The 19430-nt window shown below is 42.8% G+C and overlaps 1 protein-coding gene across 4 annotated transcripts in view; it reads right to left on the bottom strand.

Annotated features, from left to right (window-relative positions):
• Nucleotides 1–19430, bottom strand: part of DOCK8 (dedicator of cytokinesis 8) — a 225044-nt gene that overhangs the window by 88404 nt on the left and 117210 nt on the right. For 2 of the 4 annotated variants that reach the window (XM_040357049.1, XM_040357040.1), the window contains exons 15-19: nucleotides 11169–11286; nucleotides 4409–4479; nucleotides 1941–2079; nucleotides 1747–1848; nucleotides 1092–1232 (exon numbers count right to left, since the gene is read on the bottom strand). In XM_040357049.1, coding sequence (XP_040212983.1) covers nucleotides 1092–1232; nucleotides 1747–1848; nucleotides 1941–2079; nucleotides 4409–4479; nucleotides 11169–11286 — 571 coding nt within the window. The remainder of the gene's footprint in view (nucleotides 1–1091; nucleotides 1233–1746; nucleotides 1849–1940; nucleotides 2080–4408; nucleotides 4480–11168; nucleotides 11287–19430) is intronic. The other 2 variants (XM_040357065.1, XM_040357056.1) reach the window with 1 other exon arrangement.

Below are 19430 nucleotides of genomic sequence, written 5' to 3'. Positions count from 1 at the left end.
ATTGCAGAAAACGAATGCAGCCACAACATCTGAGGAATATATATATATATATATATATATATATATATATATATATATATATATATATATATATATATATATATATAATACTTTGATTGTGTTAGATAGGCTTTAACGCTGGGGTCGGTAACACGTTGATCTCCGACTCCTTGTCGACCGTGGATAGGCGACAGGTAGACTAGGAACGGGTCTGCACCGCCAACCCCTGCCTTCTCTCAGTGCTCTCAGTGCCCTCAGCCTAACCCACAGATGAGCAACCAATCACCAGCTTGTTATTATGAAAAGTCACTCTGCCAGCTCCTACTCCCGCCCCTTGTCCAGAACTGTGCTGCCTCTTGGTCTCCTGTGTGCAAATGTAGGATGCAATGGGAGGGAGGGGGGGGGGGGAACTACTGTGTGCGTGGGGGGGAGGGAGGTGGTGTGAAGAGGCAGTGGACACTGCTATTGACAGGGACATCACCCCCCCCCAATCCATGCATTCTGAGTGCAACACACTCCTTAACACTGCATTCTGAGCGTAACGCACTCCTGATCCCTGCATTCGGAGCGCAACACACTCCCGATCCCTGCATTCTGAGTGTAACGCACTCCTGATCCCTGCATTCTGAGCGTAACGCACTCCTGATCCCTGCATTCTGAGCGTAATGCACTCCCGATCCCTGCATTCTGAGCGCAACACACTCCTGATCCTTGCATTCTGAGCGTAACGCACTCCTGAACTCTGCACTCTCTTGTAATACTCTTTTTTGTGTCCACTGCGTTTGCGATCTACATTTGGGGTTAACAATGTATCATTACCCACAGTTGATCACAAAGGCAGTGCATTTTGAACACAGTACAGGAAACACACAGGGAACATGCCTTTCTGGCATCACATTCTGGTGTGAACTGGCCATAACAACAGGACACCGTGTCTGGGGAACTTTGACTTCATCAGTGTTGTTCAAGTAGATCTCCATCTCTTTAAAGTTGCCTTCCCCTGCTTTAAGGAATGTGTGTGCATGTGGCACTAAATGTCAGAGAGGTGGGGTTGCTTAGCATTTGATATTTACATCACTTTCCATGCTCACCTTAACACAATGTATTATACAGTCAGGAATAGAGAACCTGGGTGATATGTATGTAGCTGCTTGCTGATTGGCTTTGGCATCCATTCCATTTTGGTTCCTATTTCTCTCCCTATGTTTCCATTTCATACAGATTGAATGGGTCTGTGAAGACAGAACGGGGCCCCTGATAGTGCTGGGCTGAGTATGGCCTGTTAGTTGATTTTTTCAGCTTTTTTTTCTTAGTATCCACTGCCATGACAGCGACAATAGAAGGAGTAACACATGCTGTGCTAAGGGAAAACCCTTTCATGCAATACATTTTGTGTACCTTCACTGCATGTAAACTGAGTGGCCATAAAGTATAACATTGGTTGTGGTGTGGTGTGGTGTGGTGTCAGCCTGAAGTTCAAGTAACTCCAATAAGGTAGAATGGAGCAAGAAACCTTTGTAGGGTTCTGTTCGCAACTTTCTGAGACAACTTTTACAAAGGTGATACAAATATAACATCGACACATGCAAGGTGGAATTCTAAATGTCATGCCTTCTCAGTCAGTAGTAGATTCATAGCGAACAACACAGAATCTACAGTACTATAACCAGCCAGCTAGAAATGAAAAAAAAAAAAATCTGCAAAATGTCACTTTTTCTCTAGAAGATTTAAAATTCATTAGATTACCTCTGGAGAATGCATGGAGTAATTGGCAGGCAGCTTATCAGTGGCCACAGGGAGGCAGTAATGTCCAGTCTGAAGTCGTTCATTTTGCAAAATAGGCAGCCACTAATAAAAAAAGTAGCACATTTTGTTAAGAAATGTTTGATTTTTACTTAATGATAATAAAAAAAGAAAATGTGTTATGCTATTTCACTTACAGAATACCCAAGGACAGTTTCGACTGATGTACCAGTTTTCTGCTGACAGCTTATATGATAAAATGTGAAGAGCAGGTGATGTTTTTCTGTAAGTTTTGCAGGTAGCTTAATTTTGACTTCTTCATAGAAATCAGGGGCCCTAAAAAATAAAGACACATATAAAAGAACATACATATATATATATATATATATATATATATATATATATATATAAATATATATATATTTACGCGATTTCTAACAATAAACAAACTTCTTGACATTTGTCAGAACAAAATTATCTGCCTTTGGAGAGTCCCAAAAATGTTTCCTTCACTGCTCTTTACTAGTAGGCAGTGATACTATACCACGTGTCTGACATCTGTTCATAAACTTTTCTGAGAGTACCAAGAAAATACTTTGCAAAGCAGGAAATTACTTTTCAAGGATGTTTGAAAAACACTAACTACGGTATATCCCATTTCTGATGTCCTCTTTTGCATTGAATAAAAGATGTACTTTTTCCCTTGCTTCATATTGTTTGGGCTTATTTACATTTATAGTGCCTGTACAATAATCAATCAATCAAACAAACAAGCAATCAATCAAACTTCAGCATTTATCAGTTAGAGCATTCAGAATAAAGCACTATAATTCCTGCTTGGTTGATACTGTTTTTTTTAACTTTATAATGTGCTCTTATAAAATAAAGGTTTATCTTATGTGTTGGGGCAGGCTGAACCTTTCCACACTAGGAAGTGAATTTAGTAGCAGGCTAGTCTTATCCATGTTCAACGTGCCATAGCGCTGGTGTACTTCTACACTATTATCAGGATGGCATAGATGTTCAAATACTGCGAGTTTAGCATTGTGTGGATGAAGTAGGTGCAGTCAGGATGTAAATGCCCAGATGAAGCTTGGATAACTTCGGTAAGGGTGGGACCAGTGGCGTCACTAGGGTTGGTGTCACCTGGTGCGGTAATACTTGGTGACACCCCCACCCCCTGGCACTAAGCAGGCTAGTGCGTCGGTGCGGCTCTCCCCCTTAACCCACCACAATGGATGGAGCTGGGATGGCATTGGGTGGATGGATGGAGCCGGGATTGGATTGGAGTGGTGGATAGAGCTTGAAAGGGATCAGGGGAATGGATGGCGTAGGGATGGGATTGGGGATGGATGGAGCGGGGATAGGATCAGGGGCGATGGATGGCGCAGGGATAGGATCAGGGGGAATGGATGGAGCGGGGATAGGATCAGGGGGGATGAATGGAGCAGGGATAGGATCAGGGGGAATGGATGGAGCAGGGATAGGATCAGGGAGGATGGATGGAGCCAGGATGGGATTGGGGGGATGGATGGTGCCGGGATGGGATTAGAGGGATAGCTGGAGTGGGTATGTGATCGGGAGCTGGGTGGAGCTGGGAAGGGATCGGGGGGAATGGATTGAGGCGGGATGGGATCGGGGGGAATGGATAGAGGCGGGATGGAATCGGGGGGGGGGGGGATGTATAAAGCGAGGATAGGATCAGGGGGGATAGATGGAGTGGGGATTGGATCAGGGGGGTGGATGGAGCGGGTATGGGATCAGGGGGTATGAATGGAGCCGGGATGGGATCGGGGGGATGGATGAGCGGGTATAGGATCGGGGGGTTGGTGGAGCTGGATGGGATTGGGGGGTGGATGAAGCCAGGATGGGACCTTTGATTTGGGGGGGTTAAAGGACATGTGCTAGTGGGTGCTTTGGGAGGGGAGAGGAATTGCGCTGCCCCCTCCTACTTCTAGTACAAGTCCAACTCCTCTCTAACCCAAAACAAAGAGCACCCCCTAGCACCTATTCTCTAACCCCCCTAAAATAACTCCTGGCAGCATAATTGTTACCTCTGCAAATGACCCCCCCCCCAACCCTCCAACCACTATGTCCCCCTCCTCTGCAATACAGTACTCCTGTAGCTGCATACCTCAGAAAAGGCACTGACTGTAGCGTGGATGGTCTCACATGCCTGTGTATACTTCCAAGCTGAGGAGAAAGCAGCAGTGAGATGATGGCCGCGCTGTGTGGAGGTGTGTGTGTGGGGACGGTCGGACCCCGGGCACCCAGTCTGCCTCTGCCTCACTCCCTCCTCCCGCACTCTCCCTGCACATCGCATTGAGCAGAGGAGATCCCGGAAGGGAAGGAGGGAGCCGCGGCGCCAGTCTGAGCTGGGTATTGCCGCATGTGTGGGGACGGTCGGACCCCGGGCAGCCAGTCTGTCTCTGCCTCACTCCCTCCTCCCCCACTCTCCCCGCACATCACATTGAGCAGAGGAGATCCCGGAAGGAAAGGAGGGAGCCGCGGCGCCCCTCTCAATGCGGCGCCAGTCTGAGCCGGGTGTCACCCTCTGGCGGGTGTCACCCGGGTGCGGGCCGCACTCCCCGCACCCCCATAGCAACGCCACTGGGTGGGACCACAAAGTTTTGGTAAATTTGACATATGTAGCTGTCAGACCTACTTATTATGATAGGTAATTGAGGTGTACAATTCTTCCAGGAATTCTGGGCCATTAGATTTGCCAAAAATGACCTGTAAATTCAAAGACACACAAACAACAATCAATTACTTTTTTCTGTGGTCAACAAAAGAAAAAAAAAAAAAGTCATTAAATTATTAAGATACAACTCTATATTCCATGATGAAACTAGAACTGGAGGACTAATCTGCAGTTCAATCAACAGACTAAAAATGAAACATTTACAAAATGCAATGTTGCTTCAAACTTTGTTCTTTTACATAGTTAATCTGTCTGAAAAATGTCCCTTTAGTTCAGTGTTTCTCAATTCCAGTCCTCAGGCCCCCCCAACAGGTCAGGTTTTCAGGATTTCCCTCAGATGAAAAGGCTGTGGTGATTACTAAGGCAGTGAAACTGATCAAATCACCTGTGCAAAATATTGGAAATCCTGAAAACCTGACCTGTTGGGGGGGCCTGAGGACTGGAATTGAGAAACACTGCTTTAGTTCAACAAATAAAAGGGGAAAAAAATACAATCTTATATACACAATTCTATACCAACAGTTGATCCAGAGGAAGAAAAAAAAAAAAACAACAAAGCATGATCCAGTTTGCTCCAGCAAGTGGATAGAACTCCTTCCTGATCTCTCAAGAGGAAATCACTGGTAGTCACTGGATCAACTTTACCTATAAAATGTTAGTACCCAGTTATATTATGTACATTTAGAAAAGAATCCAGGCCTTGTTTAAAGGAATCTACTGAGCTAGCTAGAACAACCTCTGGAGGGAGTCTATTTCAAATTTTCATAGCTCTTACTGAAGAAACCTTTCCGTATTTGGAGATCAAAATAGAATTTTTAATAACAGCTTACCTGTAAAATCCTTTTCTTGGAGTACACCATGGGACACAGAGCCTCTATTCATTACATAGTGGGTTGTATGGTCACCAGAGGTGAGTGGACACTGGCACAACCAACGAAGACAAATTCCCCTCCATATAACCCCTCCCCTAAGGGAAGTAGAAAAGCAGTAAGGTTCCCATAAGAAGGGGGGGACCTCTGTGTCCCGTGGTGTACTCCAAGAAAAAGATTTTACAGGTAAGCTGTTATTAAAAACCCTATTTTCTTTATCGTACACCACGGGACACAGAGCCTCTATTCATTACATAGTGGGATGTCCTAGAGCAATTCTCAATGAAGGGTGGGAGACACAGATCCAAGCAGACCGTTAATGAACAAGAAGCCCTAAATCGCTGCCTGCAGCACACTACGCCTGAAGGCAGAATCCTCATGTCCTCGTACATCTATTTGATAGAATTTGGTAAATGTATGGACTGAAGACCAAGTTGCGGCTTTACAGATGTGAGCCATCGAAGCCTGGTGATGCACTGTCCATGAAGCGCTCATAGCTCTGGTCGAGTGCGCCTTAACATAAGAAGGAGGAATCTTGTTCCTTAAGCCATAAGCTTGAATAATTACTTGTCGAATCCACCGAGAAATGGTGGATTTTGATGCCGCTTGTCCCTTCTTAGGACCATCTGGCAAAATAAACTAAACATCTGTTTAACGTATCTGAGCGGTTGCCTGCAGATACGCTTTTACTGCTCTCACTACATCTAGAGAGTGTAATAATCTTTCCTCCGCTGTCTGCGGATCAGGAAAAAAGGAAGGCAAAACAATATCTTGATTCAAATGAAATGCCGACACCACCTTTGGTAAAAAAGTAGGATGGGGTCGTAGAACAATCTTGTCCTTATGACAAATTAACCACTTACCCCCCGGACCATATTGCTGCCCAAAGACCAGAGTACTTTTTGCGATTCGGGACTGCGTCGCTTTAACAGACAATTGCGCGGTCGTGCGACGTGGCTCCCAAACAAAATTGACGTCCTTTTTTTCCCACAAATAGAGCTTTCTTTTGGTGGTATTTGATCACCTCTGCGGTTTTTAGTTTTTGAGCTATAAACACAAATAGAGCGACAATTTTGAAAAAAATGAATATTTTTTACATTTTGCTATAATAAATATCCCCCAAAAATATATAAAATTTTTTTTTTTTCCTCAGTTTAGGCCGATACGTTTTCTTCTACATATTTTTCGTAAAAAAAAATCTCAATAAGCGTTTATTGATTGGTTTGCGCAAAAGTTATAGCGTTTACAAAATAGGGGGTATTTTTATGTCATTTTTATTATATTTTTTTTACTATTAATGGCGGCGATCAGCGATTTTTTTTTTCGGTACTGCAACATTATGGCGGACACTTTAGGCACTTTTGACACATTTTTGGGACCATTGGCATTTTTATAGCGATCAGTGCTATAAAAATGCATTGGATTACTAAAAAAATGCCACTGGCAGTGAAGGGGTTAACACTAGGGGGCGGGGAAGGGGTTAAGTATGCCTGGGTGTGTTCTTACTGTGGGGGGGTGGCCTCACTAGGGGAAACACTGATCCTCGGTTCATACATTGTATGAACCGAAGATCAGCATTTCCCCTGCTGACAGGACCGGGAGCTGTGTGTTTACACACACCGCTCCCGGTCCCCGCTCTGTACCGAGCGATCGCGTGTGCCCGGCGGCGATCGCGCCCGCCGGGCACACGCACGGGAGTCGAGGGCGAGCGGGGGGCGTGCGCGCCCCTAGTGGTGGCTGGGAGAGAGGACGTCATACTACGTGCTCTCGCCCAGCCGAGCCACCTTGTGGACGTATAACGGCGGTGCGCGGTCGGCAAGTGGTTAAATAAGCCTCTTAACAAGAAAGATCTGCCAATTCTGATACTCTTCTAACAGAAGAGATAGCAATCAAAAAGGCCAATATCCTGCTCAAAAGATCAAAGGATCATGGCGAATCAGTTCAAAAGGTTGCCTTTGCAACACTCACAATACCAAATTCAAATCCCAGGGGCACAAGGGAGACTTGACTGGTGAATTAATCCGCAGCACCCCATGAATGAAAGCCGAACTAGGCAATGAGATGCCAGTGGTCTTTGAAAAAAGTCTGATAGAGTCGATATTTGACCCTTGATGGTACCAAGGGCTAGTTTCATATCCACTCCTAACTGGCAAAAGGCGAGAATCCTACTTATGTTATACTTCTAGGCATTCTATTTTTTGGTTTCACACCAGGAAACATATACCTTCCAGACTCTATAGTAGATAAGCCTGGAGGCTGGCTTTCTAGAATTATTGAGTGTAGAAAGAACTGGACCCGAGATCCCTCGTTTCTTCAAAATGTAGGTCTCAGTAGCCAGACCATCAAATTTAGCTTTTGTAAGCAAGGATGGAACACTGGACCCTGCGACAGCAGGTCGTGACGAAGCGGAAGCTTCCAAGGTTTTCCTACTGCCATCTTTAGGATCTCCGCGTACCAGAGCCTTCTAGGCCAATTTGGGGCCACTAGGATTACTGGAATTCCTTCCTTCTTGATCCTGCACAGTAGCCTTTGTAAGAGAGCGATCGGAGGAAATGCATAGATCAGTGAGAACTGATTCCAGGGAATTATTAGAGCATCCGATCCGTAGGCTAGAGGATCTCTCGTCCTGGATACAAAGTTGTCCAACTACCTGTTGAACCTGGAAGCTAGCAGGTTTACCTCTGGGGTCCCCCATCTCTGGAATATTGCCTGAAAGAAATCGTGGTGGAGAGACCACTCTCCTGGTGACAGCTGCTGGCAACTCAGATAGTCAGCTTGCCAGTTTTCTACCCCTGGAATGAAGATTGCAGAGAGACAAGGAACATGTTCTTCTGCCCAAGTCAAAATCCGATTCACCTCCTTCTGAGCACCCTAACTGCGGGTGCTTCCTTGATGTAAGCTACTGCAGTAGCATTGTCGGATTGAATCCGAACAGGGTGGCCCTGTAACCTGTGGGTCCAGGTTCTGAGGGCTAGATATACTGCCCCAATCTCCAGTATGTTGATGGGCAGCCTCTCTTCGGTCTTGGCCCAGATTCCTTCGGCTGAAGCTTCTTCAGAGGGACTAGTACCTTTGTAAATACCCGGGGTGCTGTAGCCACACCAAAGGGCAGAGCCACAAACTGGAAGTGGCGATGTTCTACCTCGAACCTTAAGAATTTTTGGTGAGCGGGATGGATAGGCACATGTAAATATGCGTCCTTGATGTCTCTAGACGCCATAAATTCTCCGCCTTGTAAGGTGGCGACCACGGATCGAATACTTTCCATTCGGAAATGGCGAATGTTCAGAAACTGATTTAGAGACCTTAGATCCAGGACGGGTCTGACGTCTCCATTTTTTTTTTAACCACAAAGAGGTTTGAATAAAAACCTGAACCTTGCTTCTTTAGGGGTACCTCTATGATCACCCCCTGAGACAGCAAGTGATCCAATCCCTTAAAGAAGGATGCTCTTTTTAGTGGATCTTTGGAGAGCCTTGAACTTCGGAACTGAGAAGATGGGATCTCTCGAAATTCCAGTTTGTACCCTAGGGATACTGTGGATACTACCCACTTGTCCTGGATGTCTGTCTGCCATGCCGCTGAAAACTGATAGACCCGTCCCCCCACTCAGCTGAACGGGGGCACCTCTCCATAAAGAGGCTTCAGGGTTTTGCTTGTTAGCTTTTGAACTCCACGGCTTCTTGTTTTTCTAGGCTTGGTCTTCTTTAGCCTTTGTGGCTGGCTGAAAATGGCGTAGCCACTGGCAGGAAGTAGATCTACCAGGAGCCGAGGAAAGAGAACGCTTAAAACAAGGACGCTTGTTTTTCTTCTTCTCTGGCAGAAGGGTAGTTTTTCCGCTCGATATCTTTTGGATATACTTTTCCAAATCATCCCCAAAGAGGCGCTCGCCATGGAAGGGGAAACTGGCCAAAATGTTTTTGCAGGGGGCTTCTGCTGACCAATGCTTTAGCCAAAGAATTCTGCGCATATGCACCAGCTGAAGCAAGAGGCAGGATGCCTGTTGGATAGAATCTCTAATGGCATCCACTGTAAAACATAAGGCCCTTGGCATATTCTCCCAAAATTTGATCTGCTCCGAAGTCAGATCTTTCATCCCCTGTTTCACCTGGTCCTTTAAGACCTGACACATACCAACCGCCACTACAGCAGGTTGGGTTACTGCGCCTGCCAGGAGGAAGGACGATTTTAGTAAAGATTCCAACTTCTATATGTGCATGGCCAGATTAAGCATACTGTTTGCTTGTCCGGGGGGGCAGCTTCCTCCACCCACTCCCCTGCCGGGAGAATACAATGGCCTGGCAGGAGGGATTCCTGCATCAACACCGTCTGTGTTGATGGGGGGATCAAGCAAATTACTTTCCTGCAACCCATGCAGAATTCTTTGGCTAAAGCATCCAGTTTTGGCGTAATAATATAATCGTCTTGGATGGACCCGCAGTGTAGCTACCCCCATAGGGTCTCTTTGGCAGAGATTCCTTCAGCACATCCTACTCGCGTCCAACACCTTAGACACTGGCGAAAAAACTGAGGTACTTCCCTTAGGGGAGGGGTTATATGGAGGGGAACGTGTCTTCATTGGTTGTGCCAGTGTCCAATCACCTCTGGTGACCATACAACCCACTATGTAATGAATAGAGGCTCTGTGTCCAGTGGTGTATGATAAAGAAATCTATTTTCCTCCAGATGATGTCAATCGACAGCTCTAGCCCGCTGTCAGCTGAAAACGGGTCACAGGAGTGCAGAACGAATTGCACTCCTGTGATGCATAGGAGAAGTATAACCAAAATAGCTTTGACCATACTTGTCCTTTAAGCTGGTTTAAAGGAAACCTGCAGTTAGAATATAGAGCCTACAATTGCTGATATCTCCTTTGAAAAAAGCTGTTTGACTTTCAATCTGATCGAATAGTATTAATATCTTAGAAGGTACTAAGCTGGAAAAAATATGCAGGCAGAGAGTTCTCCCAAACTGACTAAGGCAGGCCATACATGGTTTGAATTTTGGCCGATTCCTGCTGATTTGAACCGTGCATGGGGAGGTTGACTGTACCAAGTTGATCGATCAATCAACTTGGGTACAACCAGCATGCCGGGTTTTATCGGTGACTATTGCTAACGGCTATAGAAGAATCGCTGTCTTCACCCGTTCAGCCTGCAGGCTGAAGGAAATAAAATTCATATGTGCATGGCCTGAATAAGTATACTGGTTGCTTGCACTAGCCTTGCCTATTACTTTCTGAGTCAGACCTGAAGCAAGCATACAGGTTAGGCTGGATGAACCACGGGTTGCAGGAAAGTAATTTGCTCGATCCCCCCATCAACACAGACAGTGTTGATGCAGGAATCCCTCCTGCCAGGCCATTGTATTCTCCCGGCAGGGGAGTGGGAGAGGGTGGAGGAAGCTGCCCCCCCCGGACAAGCAAACAGTATGCTTAATCTGGCCATGCACATATAGATTTTTTTTCATTCAGCCTGTAAACTGAACAAAAAAAAAAAAAAAACAGTAGATTCCCTCATGCTACACAGCCAAATTTTGTGTTGCTGCTTGTATTTTCACAGCTGGCTCCCTCAGCTGATAAATTACCTGAATTGTGGCTGAATCTGATTGGATGCAGCCACTGTTCAGTGGACATTTTTCTGTTCAAAGGATTTTGAGCGAGAGGTGGACTACAGGGTCCCCAAATGATCACTTTTTGAATAGTGTATGGCTAGATTTAGAAAGAGATCAGCAATGAAAACCCCCGTGTTTCTCTAAGTAAGTTTCCTTTAAGAATGGCACACAATATCAAAAATTGCATCCTTTTTAGGATAAAGTTAACATAATTTTAAAAATCAAATTGATATGGTTACCGGCAGAGAGCATTTAGAATCTTCCCCACACATGAACTGTATTTTGATAGTAATGTTTCTTGCAGATGAAAGGCGATTTGCAAAATTCAGTCTCTGTGGATAGACATAGAGCAAGTTCCTGAAAGACATAATATATATAAATACTTTAGTAAAGAGCATCTGTTGTGATGTGTTTGCAGCCTAATCAACTGAGCCAACCCACAACAAAAAAAAATGGAAAGATAGAAACTATAAAGAGCCTTTTGACACTTCTCAGAAACAACTGCACCCCTCATTCCCTACTGTTCTCTTATTTTGGACATACACAACTCAAATTTTGGCTGAAATTGAGCTGTGGGTGGTCCTCTGAACACCATTCAGCTGTCAGAAGAACAGTGCCAGCATTCAATTAGATGTTGACCGAACAGCAACTGCATACCACTGACCTATGAGTGCCATTCTACAAACTACAGTCCTGATTGTGGTCGTCTGCCAGTTTTTATTTAGATTTTGGGTCAAGAACATGATCTGTCAGGTTGCTTTTTACAGGGGTTTAAAGATCATTTGTCCACCACAAAAGAATTGACAACATAGGAACTTATACACAAAAGTAACATTGTAACTTAAACTGTGAGAGATAATGTTTAACAGATGGAAGTGTCATTATTTTTTAAGCCAATGCAATTCTAATTATACTTGATTAAAATGATATATAGTTTCAAAGTCCTACTCATGAACCTAAACCAACACTTCTAATAATAATGATACAGTAGTTCATTATAAATTAATGATTGCTAATAGTCAGATAAAAACAGATCTATTGGTTACATTTATGGCAACTGGATATCAAGGATAAAAGCTGAATAGGTAGATTTTTTTTCCAGTACTGAAAAATATCATATACTGTTTTATATTTTTTTTAGAGAGTAATTTATTAATACGATTTAAGATTTAATCAACCAACAAAAGATATAAGAAGGGTAATTTCTCAGCATGACATAAAATAATCAGATTAGCTACTAGACAAGAATCCAGTTTCCACCTTTGCAAATTACTGCGAATCAATGCATAGGCCATAAAATAAATCCACCTTACAACATGAGGGTGAAAAGAATCAATGCACACCTAATCCCCAGAGATAAATAAACCAAATATCCTTAAAGCATAGCGAATAGCAAAACTTTTTTTTAATGTTTTGGATAAAAAGGCATTAGAACACCCGTCAATTGTTATTGCTGTCTGTGTCCCTGTTAAGGAGATTCACCCTCTCTGTTTGTTCTGTTTACCGTTATCAGTGAAGTGAAAGCAAGAAAGTTTGAGTTGTTACCAAAACAGTAAAAAAGGTGAAATCTTCCATGTGACACCCCGGGATACCCTCACTTTTAAGGGATTTTCTCTCACCTTTAGTTTTGGCTATATTTTTGGCCCTTTACAAAATATTTTTGAGTTGGTGATTGGGAACAAAAAGCAGGCCAATTTATTAATTACCTTCTTCATCTCTGTAAAAAAAAGGAAAATGGCGGAGTGCACGTCCATAAGGGGGACAATATTAACATAGCCCTAAATGATTCACAATGGTCCAAATCTGACATGATCCAGAAGTACCAAGAAGACAAAATAAAGGTGAATAAAGCACCTGGACTAGATAGCTTACACCCATTGGGTTCTCAAAGAGTTGAGCTCCATTTATAACTTTTAGAGACGCTTTAATGACTGGCATAGTATCACTAGATTGGTGTAAGGCCAATTTGGTGCCTATATATATTTTTTTTTTTCCACAAGAAATGTGGTGCCTATATTTAAAAAGGATTTAAAGAATGTACCAAGTAACTTTAGACCTTTAGTTTAACTTCTATAGTTGGGAAGATATTTGAGAAGTTAATAAAACACATAGGATGAGTTTTTGATAGAAAATTATATTTTAGGCAATAGTCAGCATGGATTCACAAAAGAAGTTGTCAAACAAATCTGATTTTTTTTTATGAGAAGATAAGCAAAGATTTTGACAAAAAAGTGACTAAATATAATTGTATTTTTCAAAAGTGTTTGACACAGTTCCCCACACTTGGCGAATGTGAAAGATAATGTCTACAGGCTTAGAAAATTCAGTTTGTAAATGGGCAGAAAACTGGCTAAAAGACTGTATTAAGAGAATAGTGATTAGTGATAATGATTCATACTCTGAATGGTCTAAGGTTATTAGTGGTGTACCCCAAGACTCAGTGTTGTGACCCTTACATTTTAATATATAAGAAATAAGGTCTGGGATTAAAAGTACAATTTAAAGTGGAGTTCCACCCAAAAATGGAAAAAACTTCTGCTTTTCGGAATCCTCCCCCCATTCAGTATCAAATTTGCCACCTTTCGGGGGGGGGGGGGAGCAGATACCTGTGTAATCCAGGTATTTGCTCCCACTTCCAGGTATAGATTGCAGCGGTGATCTACGCAACGTCCGGCACCCTCTCCGCACCCCCCCGCGCTGTCTTCTGGGAGACACACAAGTCCCAGAAGACAGCAGTGGGATCACGCAGCGTGACTCGCACCTGAGAGCCGAGGGACAAATCGCTCCGCTTTAAAGTTTTTGCAGATGACACCAAGCTATACAGTGGAATAACCTCCTTACAAGATGTCTTCAATATACAAGCTGACGTCAATACACTGTTTAACTGGGCAACTATGTGGCAATGAGATTTAATGATAATAAATATAGCGTATGCACTTGGAGGCTAAAAAACACGCATCATACATTCTAGGAAGAGGAGAACAGCTAGGGGAACCAATGACGGAGAAGGATCTGGTTGTTCTGGTAGATCATAAACTTAATAACATGCAATGCCAAGCTGCAGTTTCTAAAGCTAGCAAAGTACTTTCTTGTATTAAAAGAGGTATAGAACCCTGAAAGAGAGACATCAGTTTGCCCCTGTACAAATCATTAGTAAGACCTCATCTGGAATATGCAGTTCAGTTTTGGGCACCAGTTCACAAAAAGGATATCAGAAAACTAGAGAAAGTGATGAAAAATGCAACCTAATGGATAAAAAGACACAAAGGTGTTCTGGTACGATGAAAGATTAGAGGAAATTAATTATTCTCTTGAGAAGAAGTGATGGGGGGGATGATTTATGATCAACATGTATAAATACATAAGTAGTCCATATAGTGAACTTGGTGTTGAATTATTCAGTTTCAGGTCATTACAGAGGACAAGGGGGCACTCTTTACATCTAAATAAAAATACGGAAAGGAGATAAAATGTGGAATAGTCTCCCTCAACAACTAGTTCTGGCCAGCTCAGTAGACTGTTCTAAAAAAAGAGCTGGATGCATTCCTAAATGCATAAAAAAAGAACTGGATACTAACATTTTGAGGTTATAACACCAGGGGTAGATGATCCAGGGAACATCCAATTGCCTTTTGGGGGATCAGGAAGACATTTTTCTCCCCACTGGAGTAAACTGGACCATACTTTATTGTTTGTTTTTTGGATTCTTCTGGATCAAAATGTGGGCATGGCATTGTGTATATGGCGGTTTTCTATGAGTTTTTTCTATTGGTTGAACTTGATGGGTTAGTGTTTTTTTTTTCAACCTGACTAACTATGCAATACATCTACGTATATCCAAAAGCTAACTTTATATTTTATATCAAACATATTGTTTGGAGAATTCCAACAAGGTATGTAATGAGTGGTATAAATGCGTATATAGGGCCAGATTCACGTATTTCCGCGCAACTTATCGGCGGCGTAACGTATCACATTTACATTACACCGCCGCAAGTTTTACGGGCAAGTGCTTGATTCAAAAAGCACTTGCCTGTAAAGTTGCGGCGGCGTAGTGTAAATCCGCCCGGCGCAAGCCCGCCTAATTCAAATTGGGCTGGGACCATTTAAATTAGGCGTGTTCCCACGCCGAACGTACTGCGCATGCTCCGTTCCTAAAATTTCCTGACGTGCATTGCGCTAAATGACGACGCAAGGACGTCATTGGTTTCGACGTTAACGTAAATGGCGTCCAGCGCCATTCACGGACGACTTGCGCAAACGACGTTAAATTTCAACGCGGGAACGACGGCCATACTTAACATTGGCTAGATAACCTAGAGGGCAGCTTTATCTTTACGCCGTGTATCTCTACGCGACCCCGATGGAATTGCCACCTAGCGGCCGGCCTAGAATTGCAGCCTAAGATCCGACGGTGTAAGTCACTTACACCTGTCGGATCTTAGGGAGATCTATGCGTAACTGATTCTATGAATCAGGCGCATAGATATGACCTTCGTATCTCAGAGATACGACAGCGTATCAGGAGATACACCGTCATATCTCTTTTATGAATCTGGCCCATAGACTTTGTTCCCACTTATGTTGATTCAATATTAGGTTTACATTACTGCTTTGCCATATCAATTAATATATTTACAGTTTTAACTGAGATTAACGTATGTAATAACTTTACCACTTGCTTTTGGCAGATAAATATTTGAATACAAACTAGCACTACTAGATTTTTAATTGTGTATCTGCGTGTTCTTGTTATATGAAGAGGGAGGTGATGTAATATTGTGAGTGCACAGCATGTTTTATTTTCATAGACTTTATCAGGATTGGAAACATAGCTTTTTTGCTGGATAGCATTTTTAGCCCTGGAGTGAAGGCTTACTTGCCTGCCAAGGAAGGCAAAGTTCAAGGCGTGCTAGAACTCTGGTAATCCCTCGTAATCATTGCCCCAGCATCTCAGCAGTCAGACTTTCTCTCCTGCACAAAGATATTAGTGTGTGAAGCACAATACTATCATTTCATCATCTAGGGGTTCTTTTTGCTTGAACGATCCAACATATCAACTGATTTTCATACATGCGCCACCATTCATGATCTACTAATGGATAATAAACAATCTTATCGTCCTAATAACACAAGGAATTTTTGGGAGGCTATAGATACTGCCATAACTTGTTTCTGGAGCATTAGGATGACCACATTATGTGGCAAGTTTGGCAAAATAAATCAATATAAAAGGTGATCTTGCGCTAAAGAAAAAATCCTGACTAAGATGCTTAATAAATGAAACAATAAACACATGGCATGAAATGCTCCTCCTATGGAGTAAATGGCTAAGATGGCAATATGTGATGATGTCAAAGGGTCTCCCTTGGGGGCTTTCCACAATAAGGACAATGTGTCCACAAAGCAATCCACGCCCAGTCTCCCAGAACGCTCACCTTGATAATAGTATTATTGGCATATATGTAGCATCTGCATACAGTGGCCTTGAATGGTACTTTCTCCCACTTTTCCTCCAAATCCTCTTGAATAGTGTATCCGTAATGGCCGCCAGCCCACGCCACTCACACAGTTTTCAGATACTGCCAATAACCTGTCATGCACCTCTCAGAGTAAAAGATCCCTATGTCCACAGTGCGTCTTTGATTTCCGGATCCGACGTTCTTCCAGTTATATGGATCTCCTCAAGTGGCCATCAACTCATGTGAACAGCGCTTCTCTGTCCTTCCACAGGTATGCTGCTACTTTACACAGCCACCTAAAACTGAGTGATTGCTCGGTCGATGGTCGCCTGCTGCTATTCACCACCTGTCACAGGTGGTAAATAGCAGCAGCTGACCAATCGACAGAGCAATCAGTCAGTTTTAGGTGGGAGAAATCAGTCAGGAAAAGTGGGAGAAAGTACCATTCAAGGCCACTGTATTCTACCGATATGCCAATATTACTATTATCAAAGTGAGAGTTCTGGGAGACTCGGTGCGTGGATTGCTTTGTGGACACATTGTCCTTATTGTGGAAAGCTCCCAAGGGAGACCCTTTGACATCACCACATATTGCCATCTTAGCCATTTACTCCATAGGAGTCTTTACCAATTAGGACTGTTCACTTATTTTTGATGGTCATTATTTTTCACTATTTTGTGTTTTATTTACACATTTGTGTTTATTGCCCAATTTATTAAGCATCTTAGTCAGGATTTTTGCTTTAGCGCAAGATCACCTTTTATATTGATTTCATTTATTGTGTACAGTGAACATTAATAGATTTTGAAGCTTTTGAACACATGATCACTCATTCACATTCACCATCTACTCATTAGTAGCGCGGAAGCTTTTCACTTTTTTTACTAAGTTTGGCAAAAGAATAGGTGATGCCTTAATAAATCATATACGTTTTTTTGGTCGTATTAAGCCTTGTACACATGATAGGTTAACCAGAGGACAACGGTCTGAAGGACCGTTGTCATAGGTTAACCGATGAAGCTGACTGATGGTCCGTCACGCCTACACACCATAGGTTAAATAACCGATTGTGTCAGAACGCGGTGGTGTAAAACACAACGACGTGCTGAAAAAAACGAAGTTCAATGCTTCCAAGCATGCGTCGACTTGATTCTGAGCATGCGTGGGTTTTTAACCGATGGTCGTGCCTACTAACGATCGGTTTTGACCCATCGGTTACCAATCCATAGGTTAATTTTAAAGCAAGTTGGCTTTTTTTAAACCGAAGGTTAAATAACCTATGGGGTCCACACACAATCGGTTTTGACCGATGAAAACGGTCCATCAGACCGTTATCCTCTGGTTAACCTATCGTGTGTACGAGGCATTACTGTGCTATAAGGACATTAGATCATAAGCTTTCTTAGGGGCGGCACTGATGTAAATGTTTCATAGCCTGCAAAATGATTAAGAATTTGTCAGCACTATACAAACTAAATTAACACTAGAACACACAAAAACAAACAGAACAAAAATAAGAAGTTTACAAATCTCTTTATGCTATAAGGTTTCATTGTATCAAACTCCCTGGTTATTCCATTGTGCTGATCACCTTCAATATTAGAGCGGTATTAAAGTATAAGTTCACCTTTTAAAAAAAAATAAGAATAATTTTTGCAGGTAAAAAAAATCAGTAGATCTTGGGTGCAATGCCGGGCTCTTGCAGCATCTGTGTGTAAGCTGTCTGCCCGTACATTGTACAGCCAAGCAGTTACACACTAGCAGGAAGCATCAATGAACTACCACAGCGCTCAACAGCGTTGTGGTAGTTTATTGAGAACTACAAGCCAACAGCCGCAAAGGCTGCTGAACCTTGTCTTTTTCTATTTACAGAATGAGTGATGTGGCCGGACAGGCACAGCCACGTTCTGTACAGAGTGTGACAGAGAGCCAGTGAAGATTGCTGTCACTTCAGGGAGCTGTGGAGGTTACAGAGGCTGGTGGATTTGTAACATGTTACAAAAGGTGAACTTATCTTTTAAACACAAAAGCAAATACCGTATGTATCGGCGTATAACACGCACAGGCGTATAACACGCACCCTAACTTTAAGAGGGAAGTTTCAGGCAAAAAACGTTCCACAGCCCCCTGCGTATAACACGCAGGCACAGTTTACCCTCTATTTTCAGGGTAAAAAAGTGAGTGTTATACGCCAATAAATAATACAGTATTTATTTTCTCGGAGCTTACAAATTCTTAGGATTTCATGGCTGCATTATTTTTCTTTTTTTAGTCTTTCCTTGATTTGCACATGGCAATCCTGCTATCAAGTCTGTTATTTTTTTTTAAATTACTGCCCCATGCAAAACCCAGGCATTTTGTAAATTTTATCTGGCTACAAAATTTAACCGACTCTTGCAAGAGGTCCAAGATTTAGTGTTGGACCATGTGAATAGTATACAATACATGGAAGGAAAAGGTAATCTTACTCCATAACAAAAAGAAAATTTGTCAAGGGAAACATTAATATTTTAGCAGTGAATACACATTTTGCATTAAGCCTAGTACACATGGGCTGAATGTTGGGCAGTATCAGCCGATTCAAAAAAAACATTAGGCCCGTGTGTACTTGAGTCGGTCCGACAGAAGACAGCCATTTGGCAGGCTTCTGTGGAAGGGGCATGACCGAAAAAGGTCTGCCGATCAGCTCCTGATCAGTGATCCCAGCCAATGGCATCCCGCTGTCGGAACACAGTAGCACAGCAGGGGATGTCAATGTACCAACATTGGATAGTTAGTACAGAAGCTCCTCCTGAGCTGTCAGTTTTTTTTTTCATTAAGCCCTACTGGGTTGAATGAACAATAACTACTAGTGTGTACAAGGCTTTAATATAGCAACAATAAACCAGATTTTTTTTACATGTCTTTGATAAAGTACTTGCTTGTGGTTCTATATATTGACTATTGCATTTCATACACAGATCTGAAAATGATCTCCTTAGTGGCTTCCTTATTTAAGGGAATGCAAGTAACATCTATGAATAAGAATAGCTGAGATG

Source organism: Rana temporaria, chromosome 1 (genome assembly GCF_905171775.1).
Source record: "Rana temporaria chromosome 1, aRanTem1.1, whole genome shotgun sequence".
Lineage (NCBI taxonomy): Eukaryota > Metazoa > Chordata > Amphibia > Anura > Ranidae > Rana > Rana temporaria.
The sequence above is the reverse complement of the archived record's forward strand: the minus strand, read 5'-3'. Positions and strand labels throughout refer to the sequence as shown.